General features: G+C 39.7%; 1 protein-coding gene across 14 annotated transcripts in view; it reads right to left on the bottom strand.

Moving 5' to 3' along the window:
• BUD13 (BUD13 homolog) overlaps positions 1 to 15469 on the bottom strand; it is a 678491-nt gene that overhangs the window by 647128 nt on the left and 15894 nt on the right. For 13 of the 14 annotated variants that reach the window (XR_014815375.1, XR_014815371.1, XR_014815380.1 and 10 more), the window contains exons 5-9: positions 14174 to 14478; positions 12587 to 12692; positions 11815 to 11953; positions 11349 to 11533; positions 11026 to 11107 (exon numbers count right to left, since the gene is read on the bottom strand). Coding sequence is in view for 1 of the 14 variants with exons in the window: in XM_021062875.2 (XP_020918534.1) it covers positions 1909 to 2002; positions 11026 to 11107; positions 11349 to 11533; positions 11815 to 11953; positions 12587 to 12692; positions 14174 to 14478 (911 nt within the window). In the remaining 13 variants the exon portion in view is untranslated. Of the gene's footprint in view, positions 1 to 1603; positions 2003 to 11025; positions 11108 to 11348; positions 11534 to 11814; positions 11954 to 12586; positions 12693 to 14173; positions 14479 to 15469 lie in introns of those variants that run through there. The other variant, XM_021062875.2, reaches the window with a different exon arrangement.

The raw sequence follows: 15469 nt of genomic DNA on the forward strand, positions 1-15469 counted from the left end.
GATCCAAGAGAGTACAAGGCAGATGCTTCCGTGTCTTTTAGGACTCAGACTCAGAAGTCACACATTTCCACTACCTCCTACTGGTTACATAAGTCAGCCCTATTCACTGAAGGAGGGAACTACACAAGGGCTAAAATACCACAAGTCAGGGATCATTGGGGGTCATCTTGGAAGCTGATCAAAACTGCTATCAACATTTGATGATGAGGAAGACAATAATAATAATAGCTAACAATTCCATGACATGTACTACATGCCAGGCACTGTTCTAAGCTCGCAATAAACCTATGACGTAGGTAATATCATCTCCACTTCAAAGATGAAGAAACTAGAACACAGAGAAGTTAAGTGGCTTACCAAGGTCACACGGTTAATAAAAGACATACCTGGATTTCAAACTCGGTATAGCTCCAGAGTAATTCTCTAAAAAAATCTGCAACACTGCATCCCAGATATTATTTTCAACTAAATGTTGTCCATTTGTTCTCCAAAATGAATACACCAGTTGACATTCCCCATGAGTTTTCATTCCCCATGAGAATTCAGTCTCTTGCTTATTTTTGCTAATAGATACAAAGTAGAAACTCATTAATGCTTTGATTTCATTTCTCTAATTACTAGTGGTAATATACTTATTAGCTATTCTGGTTTTCCCTTTAGATTTTACATATTCATATTCTTTGCCTATTTTTATTTTGTGTTTTGTTTTTCTTGCAGATTTGCAGTAGTTCCTCCTATATTCAATCTCTTGTAAATGTAATCCTTTGTCAGTTTTAGACATTGGAAATATTTTCTCCTAATCTATACCCATCTTCAGCATTGACGATGGGGTGCTCTGCTGACTAGAAATCTTTAATTATGAAGCAGGCAAAGCTATAAAATCTTATGGATTGCGCTTTGGAGATCTTATTTAACAAATGTATCCTCACCACAAGGTCATGAAGATACTCCCCATTTTTTCTTACTCGCCTTAGCATTTTACCTTTACTTTAGGTCTTAAATCACTTTGGAATTTCTCTTTGCTTTATGTGGTTTAAGGTAGGAATCCGGGAGTTCCCTTTGTGGCTTAGCGGTTAATAAACACGACTAGGATCCAAGAGGATGCAGGTGCGATCCCTGGCCTCACTCAGTGGGTTAGGGATCCAGCATTGCCATGAGCTGTGGTGTAGGTCACAGATGCAGCTTGGATCCCGAGTTGCTGTGGCGGAGGCCAGCAGTGTAGCTCCAGTTCGACCCCTAGCCTGGGAACTTCCATATGCTGCAGGTGCGGCCCTAAAAAAAAAAAAAAAAAAAAGGTAGGAATCCAACTTTGTTTTTGTCCATGTAATAAGCCAATTTTCTGATCACCATTATCCGTCTCTTCCCCACTACTTTGTGACACTTCCTTTATGATACGCCATGTCTCCAAATAACCATGTCTATTCATAAGTCTAGTTTTAGTAATAATTCTTATTTTCTAAGAGGAATGATCTATCACTGTAAAAGTTTTTACTCATACAGCTTCCTAGATTAATGAGAAATCTAACCATCACCTTCCAGGATCCCTGGGGGTTCAAAGAGCTTGTACTCTCCCCCAAAACAGAATATCCAATTGAGAAAATTATTTTAGAAAAATAAATGTATGTTTATTAAAAAAGAAAAACTCTAACCAAGAACAAACCCTGGGACAGAGAAATCAACACTTCCTCTGAAAGCCAGCAACAGGCAGTGTTGGCACACCTGAAAAGTATAGGTACTTCAGTCCAAACAGCACATCTCAAATATTCTTCTGTCATCAAAACTGGCATTCAGTAAGCTGCTGGTCTGTGTGGGCCCTGATTATTAGCACAGATGACTGTTACAGCCGGATGTATGGCTGCCCTATGTCCACTACCACAATCCACCACCAAGTCCACAGCCTCAGAAAAGTTACATATCCTCAACACTCCACTTGTAGGCAAGTTCCTCCACAGCCTTCTTGCTGGCAAGCCTGGCAAAGCGCTTCTGTTCAAATCCATTGGATCTGCAATCAAGAGATACTAATCAGCCAGAATCCTGAATTGAACATTTATTCTTGAAAAAAGAAAAGAGTTCACAATCTAGTGAGCAAAAAGGACAGTCAGGTGATCATGTGAAAATATTTAAGACATAAGCCAACAGAATCAGAAAGACAAAATACATAATTCACCCTTTTATTATTAGTCCCTGTTCAGACCCTTCTATCAGCCTTGACAACTATTTCAAACATTTACTACTCTCTAAAGGCCCAACTCACTCTCAACTGATGTCTACATCTTTTATTTTATCCATTCAGTACACAAACATTTAGTGAAATCTTATTATACACTAGGCATTGTTATGAAAGTGAGTGTGACAAGCACTTGTCCTGATGAACTCTCGGACTAGTGAAGGAGACTGACATTTAAACAAATAATTAAAACAAAAAGTGTAAATTATGGTAGAAATATGCATTGGGTATCATGGAAGCAGAATGGGATCTTACTCAGCTTGGGAGAAGGATGGCTAAGAATGGTCAGGAGAGGCTTGGTGGAGAAGGCCCTTATAATGTCTGAAAAGACAGAGTTACCAGAGGGCAAGCAGGGTCAGAGGGGCATTTCAGGACAGCACAAAGTACAAGCAACAAGAGCAAAGGCACAGAAAAAAAAAAAAAAAAAAATAGCCTGGTACATGCAGAGAACCAAAGGCAAACTGGTATGGCTGGAGCCTTATGAAAAGGGAGTAGCAAGAGACAGTTAGAAAGGTAGGCAGAGGCCAAATCACAATGAGTTCCGCAGGCCATAGCAAAAAGCTTAGATTTCATCCAGTAGGGGTAAATTTAAAACGGGAGCATAAACTGCATTTCAAAGAGATCAGTCTGGAGGACACTGGAGGCAGCAAAGTTACTGCAATGGTCTAGGCAACAGATGATAAAAGTAATGAGAGACAGAAAGAGAGAAAACTTAGTACGACTTAGTGATTGATTAGATATATAAGAGAAAAGGAGGAGAAGGTAATTCACAGGTTAATAATTTTAATGACTAAATGAATAAGGCTGCCACTAACCAAGGATAGAACACAAGAGTAGGCGCAGGTTTATAGCAGGGGAAGCTGATGAGTTCAGTTCATTTAAGGTGCCTCAAGTACATATCCATAGAGAAATCCTATACACAGCTAGATACTCTAGACTGAGCTGCAAATACAGATTTGGAAATCAGCGACAGATTGCTGGTAAGTGAAAGTGTGCTAAACAGGATTCAGCCAGAGAGCACACAGGGTGAGAAGAGCTAAGGGTTACAGAAAGAGCCCTAAGAAACATTTAAGGGGGACACAGAGAAAGAGAAGTTCATAAGGTGGCAGAGAAGAAATGATAAGAGAAAGTAACCACAGGTAAAGTGTCCTGGAAGCCAACAGGGGTAAATTTCATGGAGAGGCCCTCGGTTCCCTTCTAGTACTATGTATTCTGTTTTCTTAAAAAAGCTTCCTGAAAGAGCCTGTAATCACTGTCTACACGTCCTTCTTTTTCATTCACTCCTTAACACACTAGAACCTGGCCTTTGTTTCACTATGCTACAGAGGTAGCGCTCTTTCAAGTCACTGATGATCTCCTTACTGCCAAATCCAGTGATTTCTCCCTCTCACCAAATCAGTCACCAGTTCCTGCAATCTTATCACTTCACCAATTTTCCACCTCCTCCTCTCTCCATCCTTACAACCACTGTCATGGTTCAGACCCCTATCACCCTTAGTCTAATCTACTGCAACAACCTTGTGTCTTGTCTTCCTACTTTCAATCTGTGCTTTTCAAATACTTCCTATGACTGCTATAATGCCTTACCAATTAAAATGGAGAGCTGCTGCTAATCCATCAGCAGCTCCCTTCTGCTTCTAAGCTGAAGACCAAGCTCCTCATAAGTGCTTCAAAGTCCTTCAGTGACCAGGCCCCTGCTTGCCTTTCCAGTCCACCTCATACAACTCCACTTCGCACTAATGCTATCCAACAACATCCAAGAGCTTAGAAGAGCCCGCCACCCCACCATAACACTACGATGCTCCTTATGAACATGTAATACAGGAGCCCCATCCTTAAACATCCTCCCTTTCTTTCTCATCTTGGTTAATGACTGACATCCCTTAAGACTTAGTTCAGGTATCACCTCCTCTAGAAAACATTCTTTCCCTGACCAGAGTCTCTCAAGGCTGAATTTAACTATTCTTCCTTTGTGCTCCCAAGGGACCTTGAAAATCTTCTACAGTAATACTTCCCAAGTAGCACTGAAATTATTTACTTGTCTGTCTTCTCCTCTAGACAGAAAGTGAGTTGCTAAGCTCAAGGACTGTCTCTCACTAACTGTGAGAACCTGGCACCTAGTACATAGAGGCTTAAAATTATAACATGTATGCTAAGTGTTACTAACCGACTGGGGTGACAGGCCTCCCTCTTTCCTAAGGCCCTCTCTAAGGGATGAATTTGGTGAGTACTGAAAGGCTTAGGAAGAAGGGAACTTATGAATGGCACCATCTCCAACCTTAGAAGATGCATGGTATTCCAGAGCACCAAGGAAACCAGAGCTTTTGGGGGAATGAGTAATTAAGAGAATCAATACTAATATGATCCTACAGACAAAGGACACATGAATAACAAACCAAACCCTAAACTGAATCAAAAAACCAAACTGCAAGAGAACTCGCAGTGAAAAGAGTTTTAAGACTAAAGAATCAGTCACCCAGGGTCTAATTCCAGATTTATCAAGTGAGCTGAACGACTCTAGTTAAGTTTCTCTTTAAAATAATGGAAGTTAAATTAACTGACCTTATGGGTTTTCTAGAAATATTCACTTGCCAAAAACAGACTAATCTACAAAAAGCAATGAAAGGATGAATAATCAAAAAGAAAGCAAGGATGAAAAAGGGAACTAAAAGGAAAAAGTCTAGGAGAAAATAAGACTGAGAAGTAAAGGAAAACCACCAGGAGAGACAGAAAAAAATTATACTAGTTAAAAAAAAAAAAAAAAAAAAAAAAAAAAAGGTCAGGAAGAGTTCTAAGTTTTGGACCCAGAAATTTTTAAAAATAGAAAAAAGAAAGAAAGTATGTACTCAGTGTAGCAGGGAATATCTTTAGGGTTGTGGCTATAAAAAGATCTACTTCTGGCTACACTGCAAATTTAGTACTCTGAAAAATCCTCCTGCTACCAAAGAGCCTATATATAGTGAGCTGCAAACCAAAGCAGGAAACTAGCCTGAAACTACAGCCACCCTGAGGATACCTGCCAATATGAGGAACTATAGCTTAGGATTTAGATGGCAGCTTAAGGGACAAAGATAATGCCTTAGGCCCATACAAAGTAGGATGGTAGATTCCAGTCACAGGAGAGGAAACTGAGCAGACTAACCTCCTCTGCGAGAGCAATTATGAAATCTGGACAAGATAAAGTATCTGAAAGTATCTGAAAGCCTGAGACAGTGACCAAAACCAGGCAGAACTTGGGTGGGAGTCCATGTGTGAGAAGAGATTTGTGAGGCTTTTTGCCAGAGGGTACTTCCCAAACCACACAGCTCATGAAGGCAGAAAGCCACAGGCTTAATGGCTTTAGGTGTCAGTACAAAGTGGGCAGAACAACTGGGAAATCAGGGAAGAAATACTGAAAAGGAGGGAGCTTCGTAAGTGATGAACCCCAAAATCTACATACAAACTGCACCCAAATCTTTGGCTAACTGCTCAACTGTGCTTGTGCAGGAGAAACCCCATTGTGCCTAAGGAAAAAGCAGGAGCTAGAAACTGAAAGAATGAGCAGAAATTTTAGCTGCCACCTACTGCAAAGGAGAGAGTTTGGAGTTCAAATACAGCCAAGTTAACTGCCTGCTGGAGTAAAAATCAACACACTTCAGAGTAACAGAAGAGAATTCAAAATCTCCAGAATATATCATTCATTTTGTCCAGTACACATTTTAAAATAACCAGACATGTAAATTCCCTTAAGGCTTAGTGTGTTAAAGATGCAGTGTTGCCACAGCTGTGGCGCAGACTGCAACTACAGTGCGGGTTCCATCCCTGGCCTGGGAACTTCCACATACTGTGGGTTCTGCCAAAAAAATAAAATAAACAGACATGTAAAAAAAAAACAGTAAAATGTGATCAAATTCAAGATAAAACTATGGATAGAAACCAATCCTGAGACAACCCAGATGCTGCAATTAGCAGACAGGACTTCAAAGCACCAATTACAAATATTATCAAAGAAGAGGAAAATGATTCATAGTGACTAAGTAGGAGGGAAATCTCAGCAGAGAAATACATCAAATAGAAATTTTAGAGTTGAAAAATACAATGCACTAGCTGGAAACAAAAAATTCATTGTATGAGCCTAACAGACTAGATGGCAGAAGACTCAATGAACTTGAAAACAGATCAAAAGAAACTATCCTACCTTAGAAATAGTTAGAAAAATGACAGAAAATGAACAAGACTTCAGAGATCTATGGGATAATATCAAGTAATGGAAATAATATAGTTGGAGAAGGAAAAGTAGTTTTAAAAAAAGAAGAGATGAACAAAAAATGGCCATATACTTCCCAAATGTGAAAAACATGAACTCATAAATCCAGAAAGTTCAACAAACTCAAAAAAGGATAAACACAAAGAAAACTACACCTAGGTACATCACAGTCAAAATGCTGAAAACCAAAGAGAAGAAGAAAATCTTGAAAGCTGCCAGAGAAAAACACTATACTGCACTGTTGAGGGGGGGACTAATGAAACAAATGAGGGCTGAGGGTTGACTTCTGATCAGAAACAATGGAGACTAGAAAAAGATGAAAGATTTTTAAAAGGCTGACAGAATTGTTGATCCAGAGTTCTATGTGTTGATTTGGAACCTCAGGAATTCCCTGGGTGAAATCTAAAATCAGCCTCCATTCATGGTGGACAAGGAGAGACCAAACAAAGAGGCAGACCACTCCAACTTGGCAGGTTTAATAAGCAAGGGAACTTACATACAAGGTTTGCCTTGGGCGAACGCAAGACAAGGAGAAGTCCACACCTGCCTACCAGAACCTTAAAAGCTTATATAGAAGTCTCAACTGGATTCAATCACATATTCAGTCCAGATGGTCTCAATACTCCATCAAGGCTATGTCCTTGAAATGGCAGCTAGGATGGGAAATGGTAGGCAGGACATACATTCCAAGGACAAGGGAGAGGTAAGGAGGCTCCAACTGCCTGGGTCCAGTTCATGGGTCAACCAGGGGTCACATCCTTTCAATAATCTCCTCCAACACTAAGTCAGTGAAACAATTCTTTAGAAATGAAGGTGAGAAAAAGTTCTCTAATTAATAGAACTGTGCAAATGCCAACTCCTGATTTTAATAATGAAATATATGGTTATAGAAGTATTCTCACTGGGGGAAGTTGGGGGAAGGGTACATTAATACACTATAGTACTTTTCCAAGTCCTTGTGAGTCTAAAATTATTTCAAAATTAAAGCCTTTAAAAAATAAAGGTAAAATAAGGACATTTCCATATCAACAAAAACTGAATTTGTTGCCAATAGACCTGTACTGAAGGAATTTAAAATAAGTTCCTTAGGAAAGAATTTTGGAATTCTTTCCAAAAATACATAACCTCAGGCTGAGAAAAACATTAAACAAACCCAATTTGAGAAGGATTCTATAAAAATACCTGACCATATCCCCCAAAACTGTCAAGGTTACAAAAAGCAAAGAAAGACTGAGACACTGGCACAGATCAGAAGAGACTGAGAAGACATGACAGCTAGGTACCCTGTGGTATCCTGAATTGGATCCTGAACAGAAAAAGAAAATTAATAGGAAAACTGGTCAAATACAAATAAAAGCTGGTACATTAATAACATATTAAGGAATGTACAAGAATTCTTTATACTATCTTTGTAAATTTTCTATAAATCTAAAATTACTCCAAAGCAAAAAACTTACTTAAAAAAGAATACAAAATTTTTTTTTCAAAACACTATCCCAAACCACTGCAAATTCACATTATCTTCAAGTGCAAATGGAGTATTTACCAAGGCAAACCATATACTGGGCCATAAAACATGTTTTAACAAATTTCAAAAGATCAAAATATGATCAGTACATTCTCTGACCTCAGTGGAATTAAATTGGACATCAATAACAATACGGTATCTAGAAAAGACTCTTTGGAATTTTAAAACGCACTCTTGGAGTTCCCGTCGTGGCACAGTGGAAAGGAATCTGACTAGGAACCATGAGGTTGCAGGTTCGATCCCTGGCCTCTCTCAGTGGGTTAAGGATCCGGCATTGCCGTGAGCTGTGGTATAGGTGACAGACCTAGAGGTCCAGGCTCGGATCTGGCATTGCTGTGGCCCTGGCATAGGCCTGCGGCAACAGCTCCAATTAGACCATGGCCTGAGAACCTCCATGTGCCGTGGATGAGGCCCTAAAAAGACAAAAGACAAAAAATAAAAATAAAATAAAATAAAATAAAATACTCTTAAGTAACTCATGGATCAAAGAATGAACCAAAAGGAAAATTAGAAAATATTTTTAACAAAATCCAACATACATTCCTGAAAAAAGACATTCCTTATTAGCAAACTAGGAATATAAAAGAACTTTCTCAGAGTTCCTGTCGTGGCTCAGTGATTAACGAATCCGACTAGGAACCATGAGGTTGCAGGTTCGATCCCTGGCTTTGCTCAGTGGATTAAGGACCTGGCGTTGCTGTGGTGTAGGTTGCAGACACGGCTCGGATGCCACGCTGCTGTGGCTCTGGCGTAGGCCTGCAGCTATAGCTCCAATTAGACCCCTAGCCTGGGAACCTCCATATGCCATGGGAAGTGGCCCTAGAAAAGGCAAAAAGACCAAAAAAAAAAAAAAAAAAGAAAAAAGAAAAAAGAACTTTCTCAATTCAATAGAGAAAACCTAAAAAAACTCTACAGTGTACAAGATATTTAGTGATGGACGACTGAATGTTTTCCTCCTAAAGTTAGCAACATGGTAAAAGATGTCTGCTCTTACTGCTTCTACACAACACGTGCACTGGAAGCTCTAGCTAGTGCAATAAGGCAAGAAAAACGAAAGAATCCTTTCTAGATTGGAAAGGAAGAAGTAATACTGTCTGAATTCACAGAGGACATGATCTTCTAGGTTCAAAATCTCATGGAACCTACAAAAAAGCCATTGTATAAAGTGACCTTTACCTCAAGGAAAGCAGTTGATAACATTTGCTGCCAATGATAAAACTGGAGCTTTTAAGTGTAAATTAGAATTTTCAAAAACTTGTACCCACTACTATGAACTCCTTTAAGTTCTTATTATTTAAGATTTTTGTGACAAGATCAAAGATGTTAACATATATGTGATTATTTGATATTGTATAATGAAGTATATCAGTATTTGGAAGGTCTGAAAAAAAATCAGCAAACCGATGAATAATACATAATGTTACAAAATCATGCATGAGTCAAAGATCCATCTAAAGCAGAAAAAAGACCAATGGATTTTAATCTAACAGTATGAAAAGCTTTTTGATGTGGTTTCTGATTCCATATTACAGATAACCTTTAAGAAACCACTAACTGAGCTTTTATGTAGTATTAAAAAAAATCTAATACACCTTCACAAATTCTCTTCCTACATTCCTTTTTTTGATAGTTTTCTTTTTATGGGCACACCTGTGGCATATGAAAGTTATTGGGTTAGGGGTCAAATCACAGCTGCAGCTGCGGCCTATGCCATGGCCATGGCCACAGTGGATCCAAGCCACATCTGTGACCTACACAGGTCCTTAACTTCCTGAACCACAACAGGAACTCCTCTTCGTATATATCAACTAAACACGCTACAACAAACTAAATCCTGATGTCTACTACTCGCTCAGACATTAATGAGATTTACAAAAATGTAAATCAAAGCTATTCTTCTCACTTATTTTTTTGGTTTGGAAAATACTTTTTTCTTTAAAAATAAGGTAATTATGTTAACATAATGGCTTTTTTTAAAGAAGTAATACTTTTAATTTTTTTTTAATTTTTAAATTTTTTTTTTTTTTTTTTTTTTTTTGGTCTTTTGTCTTTTTAAGGCTGCACCCACAGCATATGGAGGTTCCCAGGCAAGGGATCAAATCAGAGTTACAGCTGTCACCCTATGCCACAGCCACGACAGATCCAAGCCATGTCTGCAACCTATACCACAGCTCATGGCAACGCCGGATCCTTAAACACTGAGCGAGGTCAGGGATTGAACCCGAAACCTCCAGTTCCGACAAACAAACCAGATTTGTTTCTGCTGTGCCACGACAGGAACTCCTAAATACTTTTTAAACTTCTAGTTTATTTTCTAATATGGTAAATATTAACAGGCATAACATAACATATGACAGATATAACACAAACAAAAGTTTTTTGGGTCCTCAATAATTTTTAAGGGTATAAAGGGGTCTTAAGATCACAAAGTTTGAGAATCACTGTGCTAGATGATAGAACAATGTCTAAAGGCAGGCAAGAGATGGATCCCACATGAAGTAGAGGGAGTGACTTTGGATAGGAGCATATATAGTTCATCCAGGATAACAGACAGGAAGTTAGTGTATGTAGGTACAGATGTGGGGGTAGGTAAACAGATAAGGGGGTAGGGGGCCAGTGAGACATTACAAGTAACTCAGTCCTAAGGCAGTGAAGAAAACATTCAAGGGCTACATTTTCAAGTTACAAAATACCAAAGGCTACAAACAAGCACCTACCACTCATCCCCTCCAAACCTTAGAAAGTATCATTAGAAGTAAACAATGTCAAAAACAAAGGGTATCCTATGTGGACTACCCTAATTGTTTGTCCAGAGCTTTAAAAAACTTGAAAAGGAAAAAAGGAAGAAGAGGAGTGTTCTAAACATGGGAAATGGGATTTGAGAAACAGAAGCAAGCAAGCTGCAGATCACTAACTTTGTGATTAAAGCAGAAAATGAGGCAGCGTGTGGAATTTTAGAACAGTCAGGGAAAGCTAGGGTTAGATAGAAGAGAAAACAAAACTGCAGGAAATATTCAGGCTTACCTGTCCACTCCATCCCAGCGATATCCAGGCCAGATATTGAATCTGTTGGGAGGAGGTGCTGGGCCATTATAGCGAGGTCTCACTAATGACAAGAGAGAGAGAAGAGTTAGTTACCATAATAATTCAATTCAGAGCTGGATGGTAGTGGGAAAAAAAAATTTTTATACAGAAGTTCTCTACTGAGTTAAACCTAAATTCCCAAATACAAGGAATCTGAAGTTAGATGGGAAAGCTTTCTTTGCACATAGCTAAGTATCACAACCCTAATGATTCTCTCTTCACATTAAGTCACCGCCATTTCTGATGATTCCCAGAAAGGTCACCTTTCTTAGTCTTGTTCTCCTTGGCCTTATTCTTCTTGATAAAGTTGGCCATGGGGTCTCCCTCTCTTTCTTGTTCTCTCAACATCCGATCCAGATCTTCATCATCAATATAGCGCGCCAGAGGCTTCTGCATTTCTTTCATTGCATCCTCCACATTTTGTTGCTGCTGTCGGCTCTGGGCAAGCCTAGACAAAAAGAACCAGAAGTGTCTGCTATCCTGCTAAGTATTTCCACTAGCATACCGAGATGGACCATAGGCCAAATACTGAAAAAGGTAAAATTCCGAGGATACCAACTGGAAGTGTGGAATATATCACTATCTTAGGAAGGAGACTGGGCACAATGAATTTTCCATTCCCGAAAAATAGCTTTGAAGGCAGAACAGTGAACTAACTGGTCAGAGGAGTAAAGAAATCACTTCCTCCAGTAACTGCACTCTTGTTTTCCCTTTCAGTAGTTCTCTTACCCTTTCCCCCACTGAGCATACAGCTCGTCTCTCTCCGAGTCCTTCTCTGCTTTTCTCCGCTGCTCTAAACGTTCCAGTTTCAAATTCCTCTTACGACCAGACTTATCTCGAAATACAGTTTCAGCATATTGGAATTCAGCTACAAAGGAAAATTATAATTGTAAAGACAAACACCAGGTATCAAAATCAGAAATAATATTCTAACAGCTAAAATCAACCACTTGGGACTCTGATGCTGGATAAGAACCTTCATAGCCAGACTACAAGTAGTTCCTACCAATATCTAAGTGCATATTGGTAATAATCCTGAAAATTAACATTGTTCAAGAAGGAAAAGAACCACTTGGAGCCAACAAAAAGTTAAAATAATGCATAAAAGCAGTGCTGAAATTTTATATCAATTAAAAGTTTTAGGAGTTCCCGCTATGGCACAGCAGAAACGAATTCGACTAGGAACCATGAGGTTGTGGGTTCAATGCCTGGCCTTGCTCCGTGGGTTAAGGATCCAGCGCTGCTGTGAACCGTGGTGTAGGTCACAGACGAGGCTTGGACCTGGCACTGCTGTGGCTGTGGTATAGGCTGGCAGCTTCAGCTCCGATTCAACCCCTAGCCTGGGAACCTCCATATGCCATGGGTACGGCCCTAAAAAGACAAAAGACAAAAGCCAAAAAAAAAAAAAAAAAAAAGTTTTAAATATCGGGTGTAATAAGCTACATTAAAAAAATAAAAGCTACATGAGCCTCAAGTGATCTCTGCACTTTCACTTTTTTACCTTCAAGTGCCACGGTTTCTTGGTCCCGTTTCTTGAGCTCCTGCTGCTCTCGCTGTATGTCAGTTAACACCAACCCAGTTTTAGCCCCAGAATACATGTGTGCAGCCTATGTAATGGAAAAGGGAGCATCCAATATTAATGAGACAATGTAGCAACAGGCTCCATGAGTATACAAAATTAGGCGCATTTTTGTCTGATGATCAGCAATCACCAAACCAGAAACTCTACCTTTATGTTCTTATTGTCAACCACAGGATTCACAAAATAGAAAAGTAGAAATAAAATTGAATTTCATGGAAAATTATTAGTACTATCAAGTTTAAGGGTAAACAGAAATGCAAACCAACAAGATTTTAGAAGGAAGGCTAAGCATCTGTATTTCTGACCTTTCAGCATATAAACTGCACACATGAAGACTCTCAGGTCACCTGATCAGAAACCTCTATAAAGTTCTAAACCCTATGGTAGAAATCAACACTCTACCAGGTGAAATATTCCATTTAAATCACAAATTCAAGTAACCCTAAGGTCCTGAAATTATGGCTATGTTATAAGACAATGACAAGTTATAACCAAATCAAAACTTCTTACTAAACTCCATTCTGTATCAAGATAACAAACCAACCCACAATTATATCCTGATATCCTTAAGCAATGTGCTAAATTTGATTAGTATGAAATTGTCTGTGGACTAATAAGCAAAAACATAAAATGTCACGAGGTCCAGCCAAAATACAGACCTCGCTGTTCCCTAAAATAGAAGCCTACCTGGATTAGAGACAGGCTGGTCTGCCTTCCAGACCATGTGGGCTACAGAGATTTAGCCAAAGAAAAGTCTGTGTTGGAGGAAACGTGCACACCAAAGGTTCTATTGTACTCTTCCTTAACCAGCTCACCAGAGTAAGAGTCCTCTAGTACAAGTGCTCTTTGCAATACAATTACTCAGGGTTCATGCGGATTTTTTTGCTAATTCAGGCTTCACCAGAGATTTAAAATAATATAAAACACTGACCTCCCAGGTGATGCGATTTCTAAAAATTGCTTACAATAAATGTTTACTTTGTCTCAGGCACTGTACTAAGAGTTTTACTTACACTAATTTATTTAATTCTCACAAGAACTTTATAAAATATGTACTACTATTATTCACATTTTAAAGACAAATAAGCTGAGGCTTAGAGATACTATGTATCTTGCTCGAATCACAAAGACAGTACATAGAAGAAGGAGGATTCGAATACGTGACCTGCTTGACACAAGGTTTGTGCTCCTAACTCCATTCTGCAAACTACAATTTCAGTTTATTTGTAGGAAAACAGGAAGTTTTTGTGGACCTATTAAAACGAGATTTGTGAAACTGAGAGGCTATGAAGGCAGAGGCTATTTAGGAAACCTGTATTTGCAGGTTCATCTGGGCTGGTTTAAAGGCAGTCCTGCCTTCAGAGAGAAGAAAGAGCTCTAGGGGTCCTGTGAACTGATTTACTATGCTTTGGAGAGCTACCTCGTCCTCCTCTGGCTTGAGATCTCTAGGACTTGCAAAGGTGGAAGACAGGAGTTACCTAAGATACGGCTCCTGAAAATTCCTACCTTCTTTCCCAGAGGCTGACTCCTTCGAGGTGGAGACAGATCAGAATCAGAAGATCGGGCCCGCTGTTTCCTCCTTGGTGGGGAGAGGTCAGAATCAGAGCTCTGGTGCCGAGGTCTATTCCGTGGGGGTGACAGATCGGAATCCGAATCCCGGGGCCCTGAACTTTGTTTATGTCGAGGAGGAGAAAGATCTGAATCAGAGGCTCTCCTATGGTCACTTGGGTAGGAAGAAGAGTCCAACATGTGACTGTGATGCTTCCTGGGTGATGAGCCTGTATGACATTTCCTATGTCTGGGGGAAGAGCCTAAAAATTAAAGAATATAGGCTTTAAGTCAGGCTAATGTTCAGCATTCATTTAGTCCTCCTGTGACAAACGATCACTAACCTAAATACAAGTACAAATGACATGGGAGAGAAAATCGAAATCAGAGACAACTTTTAAAACCAACAGGCAGGATGTGGGATTCTAGTCTCAAGTTATAATGACTGTGACTGGCATGTAATATCTCAACATACTCCTCTGTGCCATATTTATCCACACAGAGTGAGCAAAACAAACTGCACTCAGGTCTCAGCAGCATGGTAAAAGTTAAAATGGCCTAGAATATATTCTGATGTCCTCAGACTAAAGGATAACAATGTATCTGAATTTAAAAATTAAAACAGGGGAGTTCCCACTGTGGCTCAGTGGTAATGAACCCAACTAGTATCCATAAGGACATGGGTTTGATCCCTGGCCTCGCACAGTAGGTTAAGGATCCGACATTGCTGTAAGCTGTGGTATAGGTTGCAGATGTGACTTAGATCTGGTGTTGCTGTGGCTCTGGCATAGGCTGGTAGCTGCAGCTCCGATTCGACCCCTTGCCTGGGAACTTCCATATGCCACACATGTGACCCTAAAAAGCAAAAAAAATAAAATTAAAACAGTGCCTTGGGACAAAAGAGTAAACAAATCTCACTGCACAGGCCTGAGTTGTAGACATCACAAATCACCCCCAAAGAGTTCCTGCAGTGGTGCAGTAGGTTAAGAATCCCACTGCAACAGCTCAGGTTGCTATGGAGGCACGAGTTCAATCCCTGGCCTGACACAGTGGGTTAAAGGATTCAGTGTTGCCATGCCACAGCTGCAGAGTAGTTCACAGCTGTGGCTTGGATTCAATCCCTGGCCTGGGAACTTCCACATGTCTTGGGTGCAGCCATTAAAAAAACAAAAGCAAGGAGTTCCCGTCATGGCGCAGGGGTTAATGAATCCAACTAGGAACCATGAGGTTGCGGGTTCGATCCCTGGCCTTGCT

Source organism: Sus scrofa, chromosome 9 (genome assembly GCF_054392235.1).
Source record: "Sus scrofa isolate SSC_HxYL_T2T_F1_AM1 chromosome 9, Sscrofa_HxYL_maternal_Yorkshire_Landrace_v2.0, whole genome shotgun sequence".
Lineage (NCBI taxonomy): Eukaryota > Metazoa > Chordata > Mammalia > Artiodactyla > Suidae > Sus > Sus scrofa.